The sequence below is a fragment of the Aquarana catesbeiana genome, linkage group LG04 (assembly GCF_042186555.1).
Source record: "Aquarana catesbeiana isolate 2022-GZ linkage group LG04, ASM4218655v1, whole genome shotgun sequence".
NCBI lineage: Eukaryota > Metazoa > Chordata > Amphibia > Anura > Ranidae > Aquarana > Aquarana catesbeiana.
In genome coordinates, this window is record NC_133327.1 from 634,667,213 (window position 1) to 634,683,736 (window position 16,524).

General features: G+C 39.8%; 1 protein-coding gene across 1 annotated transcript in view; it reads left to right on the forward strand.

The window, feature by feature from the left end:
- The window catches only part of USH2A (usherin), a 1,400,924-nt gene that overhangs the window by 179,889 nt on the left and 1,204,511 nt on the right, over positions 1-16,524 (forward strand). Inside the window, exon 10 of the mRNA XM_073628975.1 lies at positions 14,192-14,387. Within this exon, the coding sequence (XP_073485076.1) occupies positions 14,192-14,387 (196 nt within the window). The remainder of the gene's footprint in view (positions 1-14,191; positions 14,388-16,524) is intronic.

Below are 16,524 nucleotides of genomic sequence, written 5' to 3' on the forward strand. Positions count from 1 at the left end.
TTGGACCATATTACAGTCTACCATTGATTGATAGTCCACGTTTTATGGGTGTTGCACCATTCTCTCCTCTTCTGACCATTAATATCAGTCACTAGTGGTTTGGCAATTGCAGCTCGTCCATCAATATTTTGCTTCTGGAGTTCCCTCTGCACAGTTTTTGTGGACATGGGCTTTGGAAGTCACTTTTGCAGCAGTTGTTTCCTTTTTCCGGGTCACAATCTTGTGCAATGTCCTTTTGTCTCAGTCGGTCAGTTGATCATGTCGACCGTGCTTATGCTTATCAGACGATGTTCTGCTGGAAACTGTATATGTCGTCATAACCTTTGATACTGTACCTCACGACACCGTAAATAAATTGGCAACTTCAGTCACAGAGGCACCAGCTAAGCCAGCACTAACAATAGTCCCTCTTTGAAACTCAGTAAGCTCTGACATTACTCTGAATTACTAGCAGAACACACAGTGAATGACAAAAGTGAGGCTTCCCACCTGTTAGTTAAGTGTCTCATCACACAGAGGAAGCAAAAGAATGTTACATCACTTCCCCTTTCAACGCGGAACATGTCATCACATTCACACCTGCAAATCATTTAGTGTTTCCATATTTTTGTCCAATCCCTGTATATGTGTTGTATAAAAAGATATTGACAATATGTGTCGCGCTTCACATTCTTCATTTCTCATAATATAATCATGTGATCCTCAAATACACAATTCATAAGCAAAAATTCTTCACAAAAAATATCCACTAAAAACAAAAACACATAAGCCCCAGTGTTATATCAGTGCACAATACAAAACCAAAATATTCTTTGTTCTGTCAGTGTCACATTTTTCTTCAAGCGCCACCATTCTGTGCCAATATTGTTATTGGTGACATGAATGTCCTCCACCAGATGTGCCCTCACCTGGAATATATGACCATGCAGTTAAGAATAGAAAGCAAGAGGGTAATGGGACTTTAAATGATGTGTATGATTACATGCACCTCCATCCCTAAATCAGAAATAAGGAAGGGGTTTTTGGGACTTTGAGTGAGGCACAAGACACCTGGTAGGAAAAATTATGTAAATTGTTTAATTGGCATAAAAACAAAGCATACCTCATAACATGTGATACATGGTTGAACATGAGTATTTTTATCTATATACAAAACGATGACATACACAAAAGAAAAATTCATATATGTATACATGCACACATCTGAAATCGCATAGTATCCCATGAAAGTAACTGGTATAAAAAGCCAAATGCTTATTGGGTAATGGATAAAAATAGGTTATGGGATACAGATGAATCACAGTTGAGGTCAGGCTGTGTGTTGGGAACATGATGAAATTGGTAGGCTTGACTCGTTTCGTGGCCAGTTGCCACTCATCAGGAGAAAACGCATAGCATATCTGAAAATGATAAAAGAAGGTACCAAATAGGATTTAATGTTTTGCCCAGATAGTGAGAAAGAAGGTAGGGGCAAGGGGAAACAAGACGTGTATCTCCCTGGAATACTTACATATAAATTGTTCTATACATTAAATCTATTTGGTACCTTTTTTGATTTTTTTCAGATATGCTATAAATTTGCTCCTGATGAGTGGCGACTGGCCACGAAACGTGTCGAGCCTATTAATGGTCACAATGCACTTGCGTCCCCCTCAGTGGACTAATTAAATGTTCCCAGATATACCGGTATTTACCAGGACTCTGTGTGTTCCTCTGTGTGTTCCTTTACATGTGCCCACTCTATTCAAATCTTCAGGGGAGGAGCTGGATGACATCACCATGCTCTGTACATGACACTGGTAACTATTGATGGAAAGGAGCCGACTGATACTGTTGTTTGGATGTACATTACAACTATACTTGCTGGCAAAGTTTCATGTGCTTGAGCACCTGTTAAAAGTTAGTGTATGACTGGAGGATTTTGGAGATTTTGTATGGAGTGGTTGTAAATCTGCAGTGCATGCAACCTAAAAGAAGGGCACCATATTAATGTTTCCACATTGCATAACCAAATTGCTGTACTTTTACCTTTAAATTTTTATCCCTTACACCTATCTGAGCCCACAGAGGGCTGCAATCTGGAGCTCGGGAGGCGAAGTTGTGACCTCACTGGACTCCCCTCCTATTAATACACTCCCCCCGGAAAGCACACTAGTGTGGCTTAGCATCACGCATGGACATTGAAAAGTACACGCACTGCAGTCCCCACTGGGCATGCACTCCACACGCAAAGCCCACTGCACCCTCAATACGCACACATGCCAAAGCTACCCAGCTCCTGTGTGTATGAGAATTCACATGTCAGCTGGCTATGCCCCCTTATGAGTATCAACCAATCGGAACTCCAGCTGACTTTAGCGTGGCCAATAATGCTGAGCTACGAAGCAGCCAATCATGGGTGATCTGGAGGAGGTAGGGGGAGCGATCTATTGCTGGAATGTTGGACACACGCCCCCTTCTTTCATGCTTGTGCCACAGGAGAGGAGGTGTGGTGACACAAATTTTTTTAATGTGTCGGGTTTTTTCACTGTAGGAAAGTGGAGAGGATTTCAGATGACTCGTTACTCCTTACCTGGCCAGACTGGGGACAGATGACTTCTGCTGCTTTGCTGTGTGAGGTAGACTGGTCAATTTAATTTTGATTTTGCAGGTTTACAACCACACAGGAACACACAGAGACTACTAGGAGTACCAGTGAATATATCTGGGAACATTTTAATCACTTTCTGCAATCACAACACAAGCAGTGTGTCATGAATCTCCAAGGTACAGTAATGCCCTGTGCACACGGTCGGACATTCCGACAACAAAATCCATGGATTTTTTCTGACGTATGTTGGCTCAAACTTGTCTTGCATACACACGGTCACACAGAGTTGTCGGAAAATCCGATAGTTCTAAACGCAGTGACGTAAAACACGTACGTCGGGACTATAAACGGGGCAGTAGCCAATAGCTTTCGTCTCATAATTTATTCTGAGCATGCGTGGCACTTTGTGCATCGGATTTGTGTACACACGATCGGAATATCCAACAACGGATTTTGTTGTCGGAAAAATTTATAGCAAGCTCTCAAACTTTGTGTCGGAAATTCCTATGGAAAATGTGTGATGGAGCCTACACACGGTCGGGATTTCCAACAACAATTTCCATCGGAAAATCCTATCGTGTGTACAGGGCATAACTGTGTAAGTGGTGTCATCGGCCAGAGCCAACACCTCAAACTTATAAACTCTGTTTAGGAGAGACCTACAGGTTAGTTTTATTATTTTAATCTTTAATATAGGGCAAAGTAAAAAGTTGAATTCAATACTGCTTTAAGCTGGCCATTGGGAGAGTGTGAAATTCCAGGTTCCAGAAGGGAGAAAGACACCCTTTGTTGTCCCTCTATGACAGATACAAGGACCTTCATGGTAGGATCATCAGGTACTGTTTTAATGAAGCTGCAGATGTAAAAAGTGTTAAAAATGACTTTTGAAACTAACGCTTATATAAAATTTTCGATCGAGTTTACTTTCTAAACATGAATACACATATGTATAAAATTGAAAAATCTTTTACCCTTTTCAGTGATATTTTTCTATCTGAGAAACAACAAAAATTGTTATTGTATAGAATGGACGGTTAAATGTGCTTTAGATTAGGACTCAAAAGAGATTAATGGACATAATTAAACTAATAGACACGTGAACTTGTATGATTTATTTTTACAAGTGTGCCATTAATCACAAATTAAAACCCTTAATAAACCTGATTTTGACATTTTTCTTTGTGGAGTACTATATGGTGTATTACAAATCGGGCACTTACGTCTGCATAAATATATGTTATTGACTCGGCTCCAATTCAGACCTGTGTTTGTTGCCAGTTTATAGTTATTTTTTTACTTATTATATTTTAAACTGTTAAAATGGAACAATCTGCTGTAGAAATCTGTGGGGTGGATTTATAAATCTTGGCTGAAACAAGAAACAATTCCCTGCCTGCTTCCTCCCTGCACATTCACTGTTAAAATTACCAATATTTATAAGCTGGAAAATCTGATCTTGTTTTTGCCATTTAGAAAGGGATATTAAAGAGAACCAGTCAGGACTGGGCTAAGATTAGGATCTGAATGTTCAGGCAGGAATAGGTTATAAATATGCAATCTTACTTATGAGATGTCTACATTTGCCCTCTTAGTACATACATGCCCCTTTGACCCTGGTGGTCAAAGATGAGGGTAACCTAAGTCTGTAGTTGCACACACAGTTCCATAGCTCTGCTCAATACTGGCCTCTCTTGTACATGGACAATCTGGGTGGCAGCCATAGTAGTCCGTCTCCACCCTCCATTGAGAATATGAGCAACCCTGTTGGCACACTAAAGTCCCATTAAAGCAGTACTTGATAGCAGAAATTATATACTTACCTGTAAGCAAATGTTAGGATCTCTTTTAGGTTGACTCTGCCCTGTGGGCACAAATGGCACAAATGGAAAGAAGAAGTCATAGAGTTCCTCAAGATGTGGTACGTACTAAGAGACGTCTAGAATTTTTCCCTTAGTGCACCCTGTCTGGCTTGCAAATATTTTCAGGGTATGGAGGTGTGAAAGGTAATAGTTGAGAACAGAATGCAGGTTGGGACCCATCTGTGTAGGTTTCTCTGTTAACTGGAAGACTTTTCATGAGACTGGAATGGGTTATGTCATTCCTTTGTCAGTAATATAACTGGACGTTATTTATTGGGGAGAGGGATCTGGATTCTTGTTTCAGAGCCTTAGGCTTGATGCACGTGTATGAAGAGAAGATGGTGGAGTCACTCCTGGAGGTGGGTAGACTAGTGAATCCAATCCTTTTGTGTTTCATGAGGCAGCAGGAGGATGTCCCTAGGCCAGCAGGGACATGCTTACTTATCTCTCTTTCCTGCCATACCACCAAACACTTCTCCACTGAAGATGAATCACCAGGGAAAGTGTATTGTGAAAGCAACAATTCTGGGAATGTCAATCTTCTGTGCATCAGCACTCACTGGATTCTCCCACCAACTTCTATGTCATAACAGGACTCCATAGTGATGTAGGGGTTGTCAGGAGAAACCGATGAGCATTGTGGGGGACACAGAAGTGGCACCTAGAGCATTTGAAGAATTAACTTACTACCTGCCTGATAGGTAGAACAAAACATAAAGAAAAACACTCCTATAGCCACATCCGTATAATTAAATTATCAAAAGAGAAAAAGGGGGTTCAACAAGGAGCCCCTGGTCAGACTTTTACGGCACAGCAAACCAAAGGGATCGTGTTCAAAGTAACAATATGATAAACTTTCTTAAATATAAATACATAAGTGATAAGGACATTGACAAAAAATATAAAAATCATCTATATAAAAATATACATGATGTGAGCCCTGATGCGTCTACGCGTTTCGTTCTGCCTGATAGGTAGGTATAAATATTCTTGTACAAGATTATTCTACATTCACTTTAGCCAGCTAGTGACATGGTCATTTTAAACATGATCATTGAGCACCTTTTAAAGCCAATAGTTTCATTTTAGGTGGATACTAAAGGTTTTTTTATATATATCTTATGCCCCGTACACACGATCAGAAATTTCGTCAGAAAAATCTTGGATGGTTTTTCCGATGGAATTCCGCTCAAGCTTGCCTTGCATACACGCGGTCACACAAAAGTTCTCTGAACTTACGACCGTCAAGAACGCGGTGACGTACAACACTATGATGAGCTGAGAAAATTGAGTTTAATGGCATGCGTGATTTTTTTTTTGCATACAGACGATTGCATTTTCGGATAGGAACTTTTTCCGACCGAGAGAACCTGCTCTCAATCTTTTGCTGGCTGGAATTCTGCCAGCAAAAGTTCGATGGAGCATACACACGGTCGGAATTTCTGACCAAAAGCTCACATCCGACTTTTGCTGGTGGAATTTCTGATCGTGTGTATGGGACATTATTCTGTCTATACACATGGAAATTTTTAGGCAATTTTCAAGCAAAGCAAACACTTTTAATCAGAATTTCAATGCAAAAATGATCAAATGGATTGTAGTAACCTAACATTACTGATTTCTGGCTAACCATAAAACAACCAAAATTACCAGAAAAAGGTAGTCTCAGTCTGTCAGTTTTTGCAATCTAGTCCATGGTGTTGGGTATTCCAGCTCTGACCTTGATTAAAAATGACCGGTTTGTTTTATGGGATGCATCTCTGTGTTTGTTAGGTGCTATTAATTGTAAGGTGACATTTGGATCAGTGGTTAATAAAATGGGGAGGCTTTTGGGTCATATAAGTTTTAATTACAAAAGGCATACAATTATGAAGATGTTTGAGATGGAAGTTTAAGGTCAGATGTGCCCTCTCCATCACCATCGTTGCTTGAGGAGTCCATAAACATAAAGAGGTTGATTTACTAAAGGCAAATAGACCGTGCAGTTGCACTCTGCAAGAGTAATCGCCCCAGAGCTTATTAAATGAGATAAAGCTTCACTTTGCAAAGAATACCCAATCACGTGCGAGGAAAAGAAAAAAAGAACAGGTTTTTCCCCAGAGCTTAGTAAATGAAGTGAAGCTCTGCTGACTTCCATCATCCAATCATGTGAAAGCAAAGATGTTTTTTTTTTGCTTGCACACATAATAGGGCAATCTTTGTAAAGTGCAATTTCATCACATTTAATAAGCTCTAGGGCAAATTCCCTTGCAAAGTGCAACTTCCCAACCTATACACTATTACTAAAGCAGCCCAGTTGTGACCAATTCTCTTTGGAATATTTTTAATTCTAGGCTAACTCTACCAAAAACCAATATTCAAATTTTTGCTATTTAGGTCCACTTTTAAAGTAACCTGATTGGGCAAGAATATGGAATCTGTTATTTCTTAATTACTTTGTCATCCATTCCTTATCTGTTCTCCTCTACTTGGTGACTTGCTGACCTGAAATAAACATATGCATATCCAGCATCAGAACCAAGATCAAATAAGCCATCAGCATATTGTGGCTATCAAAGACAATTCATTCGCTGTGATACAGGTTAGTAGTCAAAAAAATGGAATTGAATGAATGGAAAAGAGCAGCAAAAATCTGTTCACATTCCAGCGAGATTAAATTTTTTGGAAAAAAATCAAAAGAAAAAGGGTCAGCCTGCTGAGCAATAAGGGAAATGTATAATTTCAAATAAAAAAATGCATCCTAGCAATCTGATATATATTAGTCCACCCGGATATGGTTTTCTCCACTCTGACTGGTGACAGTGGCACTAGGAATGCCATTCACTTTCCTAATTTTCTCAAAAACTCCCTACACATCTGTGGGCAAAGGTAATGAATCAGTGTTCACTTTTTCTGTTGGGAAATATAACTCAATATACTCTGTCTGAATCATTTCTGTTTTTTATTGCCTATCCAGTAATGAGCCAGACTTTCTTAAGATCTTTGAACTGAATACATTAAAACTTGCATGAAACTATCAGGGCAATCAAAAAATACTAAAATGTTCCCATTTGATGTACTAAAGAATAATATCAAAGGACAGTCGCAATGCCGGCAGGAATAACAAGTAGGCTGGAATGTTTAAAACATCACCACAGGAAAGTAGAAATAAATAATTGACATCTAGTTCAGAAATAAGGTCAGGGAAATTGAATGTTGTAGAGGGTCTCCACTTGGCCCGCACAGGGTTGACGTGTTCTGCGACGCTATCAATCTTGGGCACAGCAGGATTTTATCATCGCCGGTAATTTAGCTTGATTATGGAGTCAATGTCACATTAATGATATAGGTTCTGAACATAATAAAAGAGTAATGGAAGAGAAGGTGGAACGGACACTTGAACAATTACTTATACTTTGTTCACGTCAAAACCTGTAGCCATCTCTATCTTTGGGGACCAGGCCAAACTTTGGGAGACTTCTGAAATATTTGGCGGAGAAATATAAAATTATTGTGAAGTTTGGAATTATGTAAGTAAGTCAATGTAAGTACGACTAAAAGTATTAGAAGTCTTAAATTTGGTATTCTTTCTCTAAACCATGACTCCAACAATTTCGAAAACTCTAGACTGAAATGCAAGGCAATGAAGTTACCAAAACAGTATCTATTATCTTTTTGTTTTCCATCTGCCTGTATTGGTTCTTAGCAGCCCTATACTTACCTTTCCTGCTGGATGCTGCTCTGATTCTGAGAAATCCTTTGCTAAAGTGGGTGGTGGTCTACTGGGTCCTTAGTAGGTCTCACGGCTGACCTCCAGATCCTTACTGAATCCAAATTTCTCAGGTTAAGAGTGGCCTGGATAAAGGGAAAGGTATTTACTATTTTCTTTTACGGGCATAGTGTTATCTGAATTCTATACCATAGGGTTGCTTTAAAAAACAAAAACTAAAAATGGCGCAATGATTGTTAACATTATCCTTATAACCATCTGTGTGTAATTAAAATTACAATACAAGGCATAGGAAAAAAGTCATACGCAGTAAGTCCATCCAAGTATGGGATCACTGGGACCCAATAATGTATGTTGCTTAAGGCAAGCCTCTTGAGGGGAGTCGAAGCAACCAACACTTTATTTCTTGATCACCTTTTGAAAATACAAGTTGCCTGAACTTTACTTATTTCTGATCAGTGTATCGGTACTGAACCAAAGGCACCTGGGCAGCTAATATTTTCAGAAGGATGTGAGCTATATCAATCTGCTTGTTTCTTTCATGATATGTTTTGTTTAAAATTATGTTATTTATTGACTACATCATTTGTGTTGAAATTTAGGATTTTGAAATCACTTTGGCCTAAATTTCACCCTAAAAACTTTGGAGATTAAGTGCAAACATTTTGCATTAATCAATAGATAACATGGTACAAAACTCCATTACTGCTATGATCTATGATTGATAAAATATCCCAGAAAGTTTTGACATTTACCCTCCCTGGCGGTATGATTATGTCAGAATTTGGATGCTCAAAGCGGTACAATGTTTTGCATGGTAATTTGGCGTTTTATATTGTAGGCCTGTAATTCTTAGGAATAACACACTTAAATTTGTCCAAACAAGAGTCTAGTAGATAGCCCGGGTATGATAAAGTTTGAAACACAAAATCATAAATTATAATATATTAAATAACTATAAATGATTATAACAAATAATAATATAATAATAATAAAAATTATTCAATAATGTAATCAAATCAAAAACACTGAAATTTGCTCAGTTGCAGAATTGTCGCTTTCGTTACTTTCAGTGTTTGATGACGAACTTCCCCACAAATCACTATCACTCAATTCGGTGAAAAAGTGATTCTAATTTATTATCACAGTTTTCTAGCTGGTCTAAAACCGCTTTTGACGTAAAGGGACACTTTTTGGTTGCTATGGACAATCTCCAGTTTCCAGGCAGAAAGAGCAGTATGTATAATATAAAACTGCATGCAGGGCACTGGACAAACCACTAGGGACAAAAGGGATGTAAAATAGTGTGATACAGTAATGTAATCTGTAAGATTACAGTGCACTGTATATATTATGTGTTTTTAACTTTTTGAATTTGGCACTGTGCTCCGTCCCGGGCATCGCAACGCTCACAGGGAACGGAGCTCGGCACTGTGATAGATCTGGCAGAGGACGGCTCGCACACACAGCGAGGAAGGAGACATTGCAGGATCCTGGGGACAAGATAAGTAACTTTGCCTGGATCCTGCGATGCGATCCCGAGTGTGGCTCGGGGTTACCGCTTTTGGTACTGAAAATTCACCCCGAGCCACACAAAGGAATACAGCCAGGGAGGTTAAACAAAAATAAAACATGTTATATATTGCAGTTTATCAATCCTTAAATGTGGTGGCTGCATTTGTTTTCTTTTTTTTAAGCGCAATTTTTTTTTTGTTTATTTCCATCTAGTGATCCAGCTTGTAAATCTGTTATTTTTCATTTTTCTTAAACAAGGCAAACTCTCCAGCAAAAGTGGCAGGAAGGCTTCATGTACGCTACAGCTACTAAACATTACTTTAGAAGCTTTTTTGCCAAAGCTCCTAAACTCAACTCTATAAAAGCCCATGTGTCAATGTACACATATGGGTTGATTTACTATAATACATAATATATATTAATATATATATAATATTATATATAATATATAATAATATATACAGGCATACCTCACTTTTAAGTACACAATGGGGTTTATTTACTAAAGCTAGAAAGTGCAAAATCAGGCTCACTTCTGCATAGAAACCAATGAGCTTCCAGGTTTTATTATCAAAGCTTAATTGAACAAGCTGGGGTTAGAAGCTCATTGGTTTCTATGCAGAAGTGAGCCTGATTTTGTACTTTCTAGTTTTAGTAAATAAACCCCATTGTGTACTTAAAAGTGGGGTATGCCTGTAATACAAATAGACTATGCACTTTGCAAAGTGCAGTGGCACTCTGCAAGTCCAGTTACTCCAGAGCTTAGTAAATGAGCAGAAGCTCTGCTGACTTCCATCATCCAATCATGTGCAAATTGCTGTTTTTTTAAATTTTCTTGCATGTGATTGGGTATTCTTTGCAAAGGGAAGCTTTACCTCATTTGCTAAGCTCTGGAGCAACTGCACTTGCAGAGTGTAACTGCAATTTGCAAAGTGCACAGTTTATTTGCCTCTAGTAAATCAACCCCAAAGGCTTTTAGGATCATGTAGGAGCTGCTGTGATTATGGGAATGATTTAACCTCCCTCAACTTGCCTTCAGGATAGGAACATTTTGACCAACGGCCACATCAATTTTGCCGCTTTTTGCGTGTTCCTGCAGGCGGTGGTCATAAGTAAGAAGATTCAGACAAATCATTTAACAGTGACAGGGGTGCTTACCACTTAGCTTGTATTCATTTATGTAAAACATTTATTATTCAAAAGGAAAACAAAAAGTTGCTGTAACTGCTTAAAAAGTGTCAGCTGGAGTTTGGCTTCTGTATTTACTAGTGGCAGTGCTCCTCTGCTGGTGGTGCAAAGAATTCCTTCTGCCGTACATATCCCTAGGACAGAGGAGGAGGGAGGAGAAGGGGAAGTCCCTCTTGAAGCCAGCATTCCTCCATAATTCTGGGACAGAAGAGGAGGGAGGGGAAGAGGAAGTACATAGTCACTCTAAACTCATGGCAGAAGCTCCTCTTGAAGCCATTGTAGGCAGCTGGCACTCACGTGTTGTAAGTTGCATCAGCTCTTGCTACTTTCAAGGTGGTGAAGAAAAGATTTGGGGTGGGAGGAAGACAGCTCTATACTAGAAGTTGAGGGGAATGAGGGGTGAGGTCTGTACTGGGGTTGGGGGGGGGGCTGGGTTTGGGGGTAAACTAGCATTGGTTGTATGCATTAGATACACTCCTGAACCCTGCAATCTATACACAACATAATCCTCAACCCTTTACTCTGTACGCAGTGCACTCTTCAACCCTTCACTCAGTACACAGCATACTCCTCAACTCAGTACGCTGCAATCACTCCTCAACTCTGTGCGCAGCGCACTACTCAACCCTGCACTCTATAAGTGATGTACTCTTCAACTCTGTACGTAGCGCACTCCTCAACCCTGCACTTTGTATGCAGTGCACTTCTCAACCCTTTACTCTGCACGCAGCACACTCCTCAGCTGTTCACATATTATTGAGGGGTACGAAGCGGACTCTTCAATGCTTCACTCTGTACGCAGCACACTCCCGAACCCTGCATTCTGTACGCAGCGCAATCCTCAACACTAAACTTTGTATGAAGTGCACTCCTCAACCCTTCACTCAGTGTGCAGCGCACTTCTCAACCCTGCACTCTGTACACAGCATACTCCTCAACTCTGTATGCAGTGCACTCCTCAATGCTGCCCTCTATAAGCGGTGTACTGCTCAAATCTGTATGCAGCACGCTCCTCAACCCTGCACTTTATAAACAGCGCACACCTCAACCCTTAACTCTATACATAGCAAACACCCCAAGCCTGCACTCAGTATACAGCACACTCACGGAGCCTTAACTCTGAATGCAGTATACTCCTAAACCCTGCACTCTGTACACATCGCACTTCTGAAGTCTGCCCAGATAGCAAGCAATTGTGCTGCAAGTTGAAAATGACTTGCTCAGCTATTGCTAGACATGCCAGGCTTGCACAATTGCACAGTTGCACAATTGCAGCAAGTCCGCATTGCATGACTCCAGATAAACTTTCTTGTGTACAACTTGCCAGTGAAAATGTGCAGCAAGTTAACAGACTTACAATTCAACACTTTCACAAATTTGTGGCAAGTTATCCTTGCTACTGTATCTGGGTGCACTCTATACATACCAAACTCCTCAACCCTGCACTCTATACATAAAGCACTTCTGAACCATGCACTGTGTGTGCAAAGCACTCCTCGTATTTAACAATGTCCCATTAAGACTCTTCCCCTGAGTGCAATTTGTTCCTAACCGTCCTCCTCAACCCCCAATGAACCCCCCCCCCGCAGGGTGAAGTTTGGTGGGGGTGTGGTTGGGTTCCTGCACCTATTCCCTGAGAAAGTAAGCCCTTAGTATCTATCTATCTATCTATAGAAAGAAATCGAGGCACAGTCCTCACAACAAATGAGGATTCTTTTGAAATGTGCATATACCAAAGAAGCAATGAAATTTGGGGGTCAAATCCTTAACAGTTATCGAATGCAATATGTATAATGTCAATTGACTAGAGTAAAATATGTGTAATAAATATTGTAAACATTGTGATATTACCTTAAAGTCAATTCACCAAACATGGGGGGGTAATTTCCGGGGAAGATCCCCCTGGCAAAGCACCTTGTCCCCATGTTGATGCAGACAAGGGCTTCTTTCCCACAAAGTTGGCTCAGTGGCTTATGGGAATCTGGAAGCACTCTTTAACAAGAGAGGACTTCAGGTTCTATCCATACATACATAGTACCCCTACTCATTTACTAAATAAATGTAATGGCAAATATGCACACACAGTTTTTGGCATACCTTTATTAACCCCCCCCCCCCCAAAAAAAAATGAATGTCACATGATAAATCCACGCCAAAGTCCTGTCTGCATTATTACACCAAGTAAAAAATAGACTAAAGCTACCATAAAAAAAAATTGATTTAAAAAAAGTGTTTTAGTGAATTGACTATTTCAGAAATAAATACTACATATGGAAAGTTATTTTAGCGCAAAATCTCACTTAGTATTTATCTCTATCAGAAGAATATTATTCATATTTTTGTTGTTAATACTATTTAAAATGATCATAAATTATAATTTTGCAGAAATTATTTTAAGAATTAAGATTATGTAGCAGTAATTCGATATTACTGCTATTTAAGTATTATTAACAATTATCATACTGCAGAAATAGTTTCAATTATTAGGTAATGTAAAAGAAACACATTATTATTAACATTATTTAAAGTTATCAAGAAAATTATCATTCTGTAGAAATGTTTTTAAGGTATGAGCTTTTGTGAAAGAGATGCATTAATTTCATTAGCAATATTACATCAAGCATTACATTTTGCTATGAAGGTGTTAAAATGTATAAAAGATTTAATTTAATTGCTTGTAAATTACAACATTATGTTCTCTATAATTCCAAGTACCACTGTCCGCTCTGACATTGTTTTTTTCCCCCACCACAGTGTACATTGTGTATTTTTATGCAAATTCCAGCTTCCGTGCCTCAAGGGATTGGCCTGGAGGGGAATTCAGCCAGGATTTGATTTATGGTACAATTGCAGCAGTTAGTTCATTTTATAGCTGGTATGTAACTTTTTTAGTTAGCCATGCTAACAGCTCTAACTTAAAAATTAAACCCTTTAAGTGGAACAATATTTATTGTGCCATTAAGGGGAAACCTCTTGTTAGAAAAGGGCCTCAATCGGGGTCAAACTTCAAAGAAAAGCGATGCCAACAGACGAAGAAGGGTCATATAAATATGTATGAGTGTGCATACTGTGACCCGCGCAAGTCATTGCAGAGCACCTGGGAGGGTGTAAATCCCTATTTTTCAAAAGGATAAAGAGCCGCGGGCAATTTCCTTCAGTGACTGAATTCTTTCCTAAGAATGCAAACTGGTTAATCCATATTTTTCCAAAATTATCACATGAAAGAAAGAAGATAAGCTTAAAAACGGAACATGAATAAGCTACCAAAATTAATATCTTTTCCTTATTCTCTCCTGTTTTTTTTTTTTAATTTTCCAATTTTGTCTCCAGTGTGATCGCTGCCTGCCACTTTTCAACGACAAACCGTTTCGTCAAGGTGACCATGTGAATGCATTCAACTGCAGGCCATGCCAGTGTTACAACCATTCATCCAGTTGTCATTATGAAGCTACTGCTGACCCTTACCCCTATGAACATGGACGAGGGGGAGGGGGAGTGTGTGAAAACTGCTTGCACAATACTACAGGTAACAGGTTCAGGTGTTAAACTGTAAGGTAGATGTAAATTCTAACTGAATTGCAATTGTTTTGTTAAGGCACTGTGTATCATTAAATAATTGCCTTTATTTTATTTTTTTAAATAAAATGCTTCTAACCATTTTTTTTTTTTTTTTTAATTCTTTGTTGCATCTCAATGCTGTTGATATTCTGCAGCCTCTTTGCAGCCACTTCCTGTCTACCTGCAATTAGTCACTACATTACTAGGGATTAGTGCTGTGGATATATTGAAAGTTTCCAGGGAGAACATCGGTGAATGAAATAAATTTACCTTTAGACCAACTTCTCACCTAAGCATTGTGATAACACATGCATGTAAAGCACTGTAAAACTCACTATGGTGCTCAAATATAGGTGCGTGGAGATGGTCCAGATGTTTGAATCGAACGTAAGTTCGACTCGAATATCGAGTGTTTGTTTGTTCGCAGACGAACCAAACATATGGGGCGTTCGCAGCAAATTTGAGCACCACAGAGTGCCCCATAGAGCTCTGTGAGATTGCAGTGCATTGACAGCTGCTGATTGGCCAAAGCAAGCACCTGACCTGCATGCTTTGGCCAATCACAGCGCGATCTGCTGTGAGAGCCATTATTGTCCAATCATGGCTCAGGGGGCTAAGTCCACGCCCCGCATTATATAAGGCTGCTTACACGGCGGCCGTATGTAGTGTGATACGTGGAGGAGATTGAGAGAACTTGAGCTAAATTAGGCAGGTTAGTTAGTGGTGTACAGGCAGTTTAGTGTGTGTATATATATATATATATATATATATATATATATATATATATATATATAAATATATATATATATATACACACACACACACACATACAGTGCAGAGTATATACTACATTGCATGGAAGTGGTTAAGGAGAACCCTATGACAGAATTAAGAGAAAAACAGCATGGGGTCCCCACAAAATCCATACCAGGCCCTTTGGGTCTGGTATAGATTTTAAGGAGAACTCCACGCCAAGATTTAAAAAAAAAAGAGTGCCCCCCCCCCCCAAAAGCCAAACCAGGCCCTTTGGATCTAGCATGGATTTTAAGGGGAGCTCCACGCCAAAATGTTTTAAAAATCGACGTGGGGCCCCCTCAAAATCCATACCAGACCCTTATCCGAGCAAGCAGCGTGGCAGGCCAGGAAAGGGGGGGTTGAGCGAGCACCCCCCCTCCTGAACCATACCAGGCCGCTTGCCCTCAACATGGGGAGGGTGCTTTGGGGTCCCCATGTTGATGGGGACAAGAGCCTCCTCCCGACAACCCTGGCCATTGGTTGTCGGGGTCTGTGGGCAGGGGGGCTTATCAGAATTTGGAAGTCCACTTTAATAAGGGGGCCCCCAGATCCCGCCACCCCTATGTGAATGGGTATCGGTACATTGTACCACTACCCATTCACCAAAGAAAGTATCAAAAAGTAAAAACCAAAATAGACAGTTTTTGACAATTCTTTATTAAAAAAGAAAAAAAAAGTGTCCCACAATGTACATCCATCGTCAATCAAGCCGCCCGACTCCAGATTCCGATAAACCCCCCACACGCAGACCCCGACAACCAATGGCCAGGGTTGTCAGGAAGAGGCTCTTGACCCCAAAGTACCCCCCCCATCCTGTCCTCCAGGCTGCATCCTCGGATAAGGGTCTGGTATGGATTTTGGGGGGGAACCCACGCTAATTTTTTTTTTACTTTGGCTTAAAATCCATACCAGACTCAAAGGCATGGTGTGGATGGGGGGGGGGGGGGGACCACGCCAATTTTTTTCCTTGATTTTTCATCTATATTGCAGCCGCAAGCAAGTTTAAATTACATTTTTTCCTTTAGAAGTGTAATTTGTCTGCGGCACTGTTCTTCACATTGCACAGATGTGCCACTTTACAGGCACAATATTTAAAGGAATCTTTCATTATTATTGTTTCACTTTAAGCGTTATTAAAATCATTGCTCCTGAAAATACGGTTGTTTTAAAAACTCTTTTTTGCATTGATAAATGTCCACTAGGGCAGTACCCGGGTTCCCATACACTTTTTATGGCAATAACTTGCATATAAGCCTTTAAAATGAGGACTTTTGATTTTTCATGTTCGTGTCCCATTGACTTTATTAGGG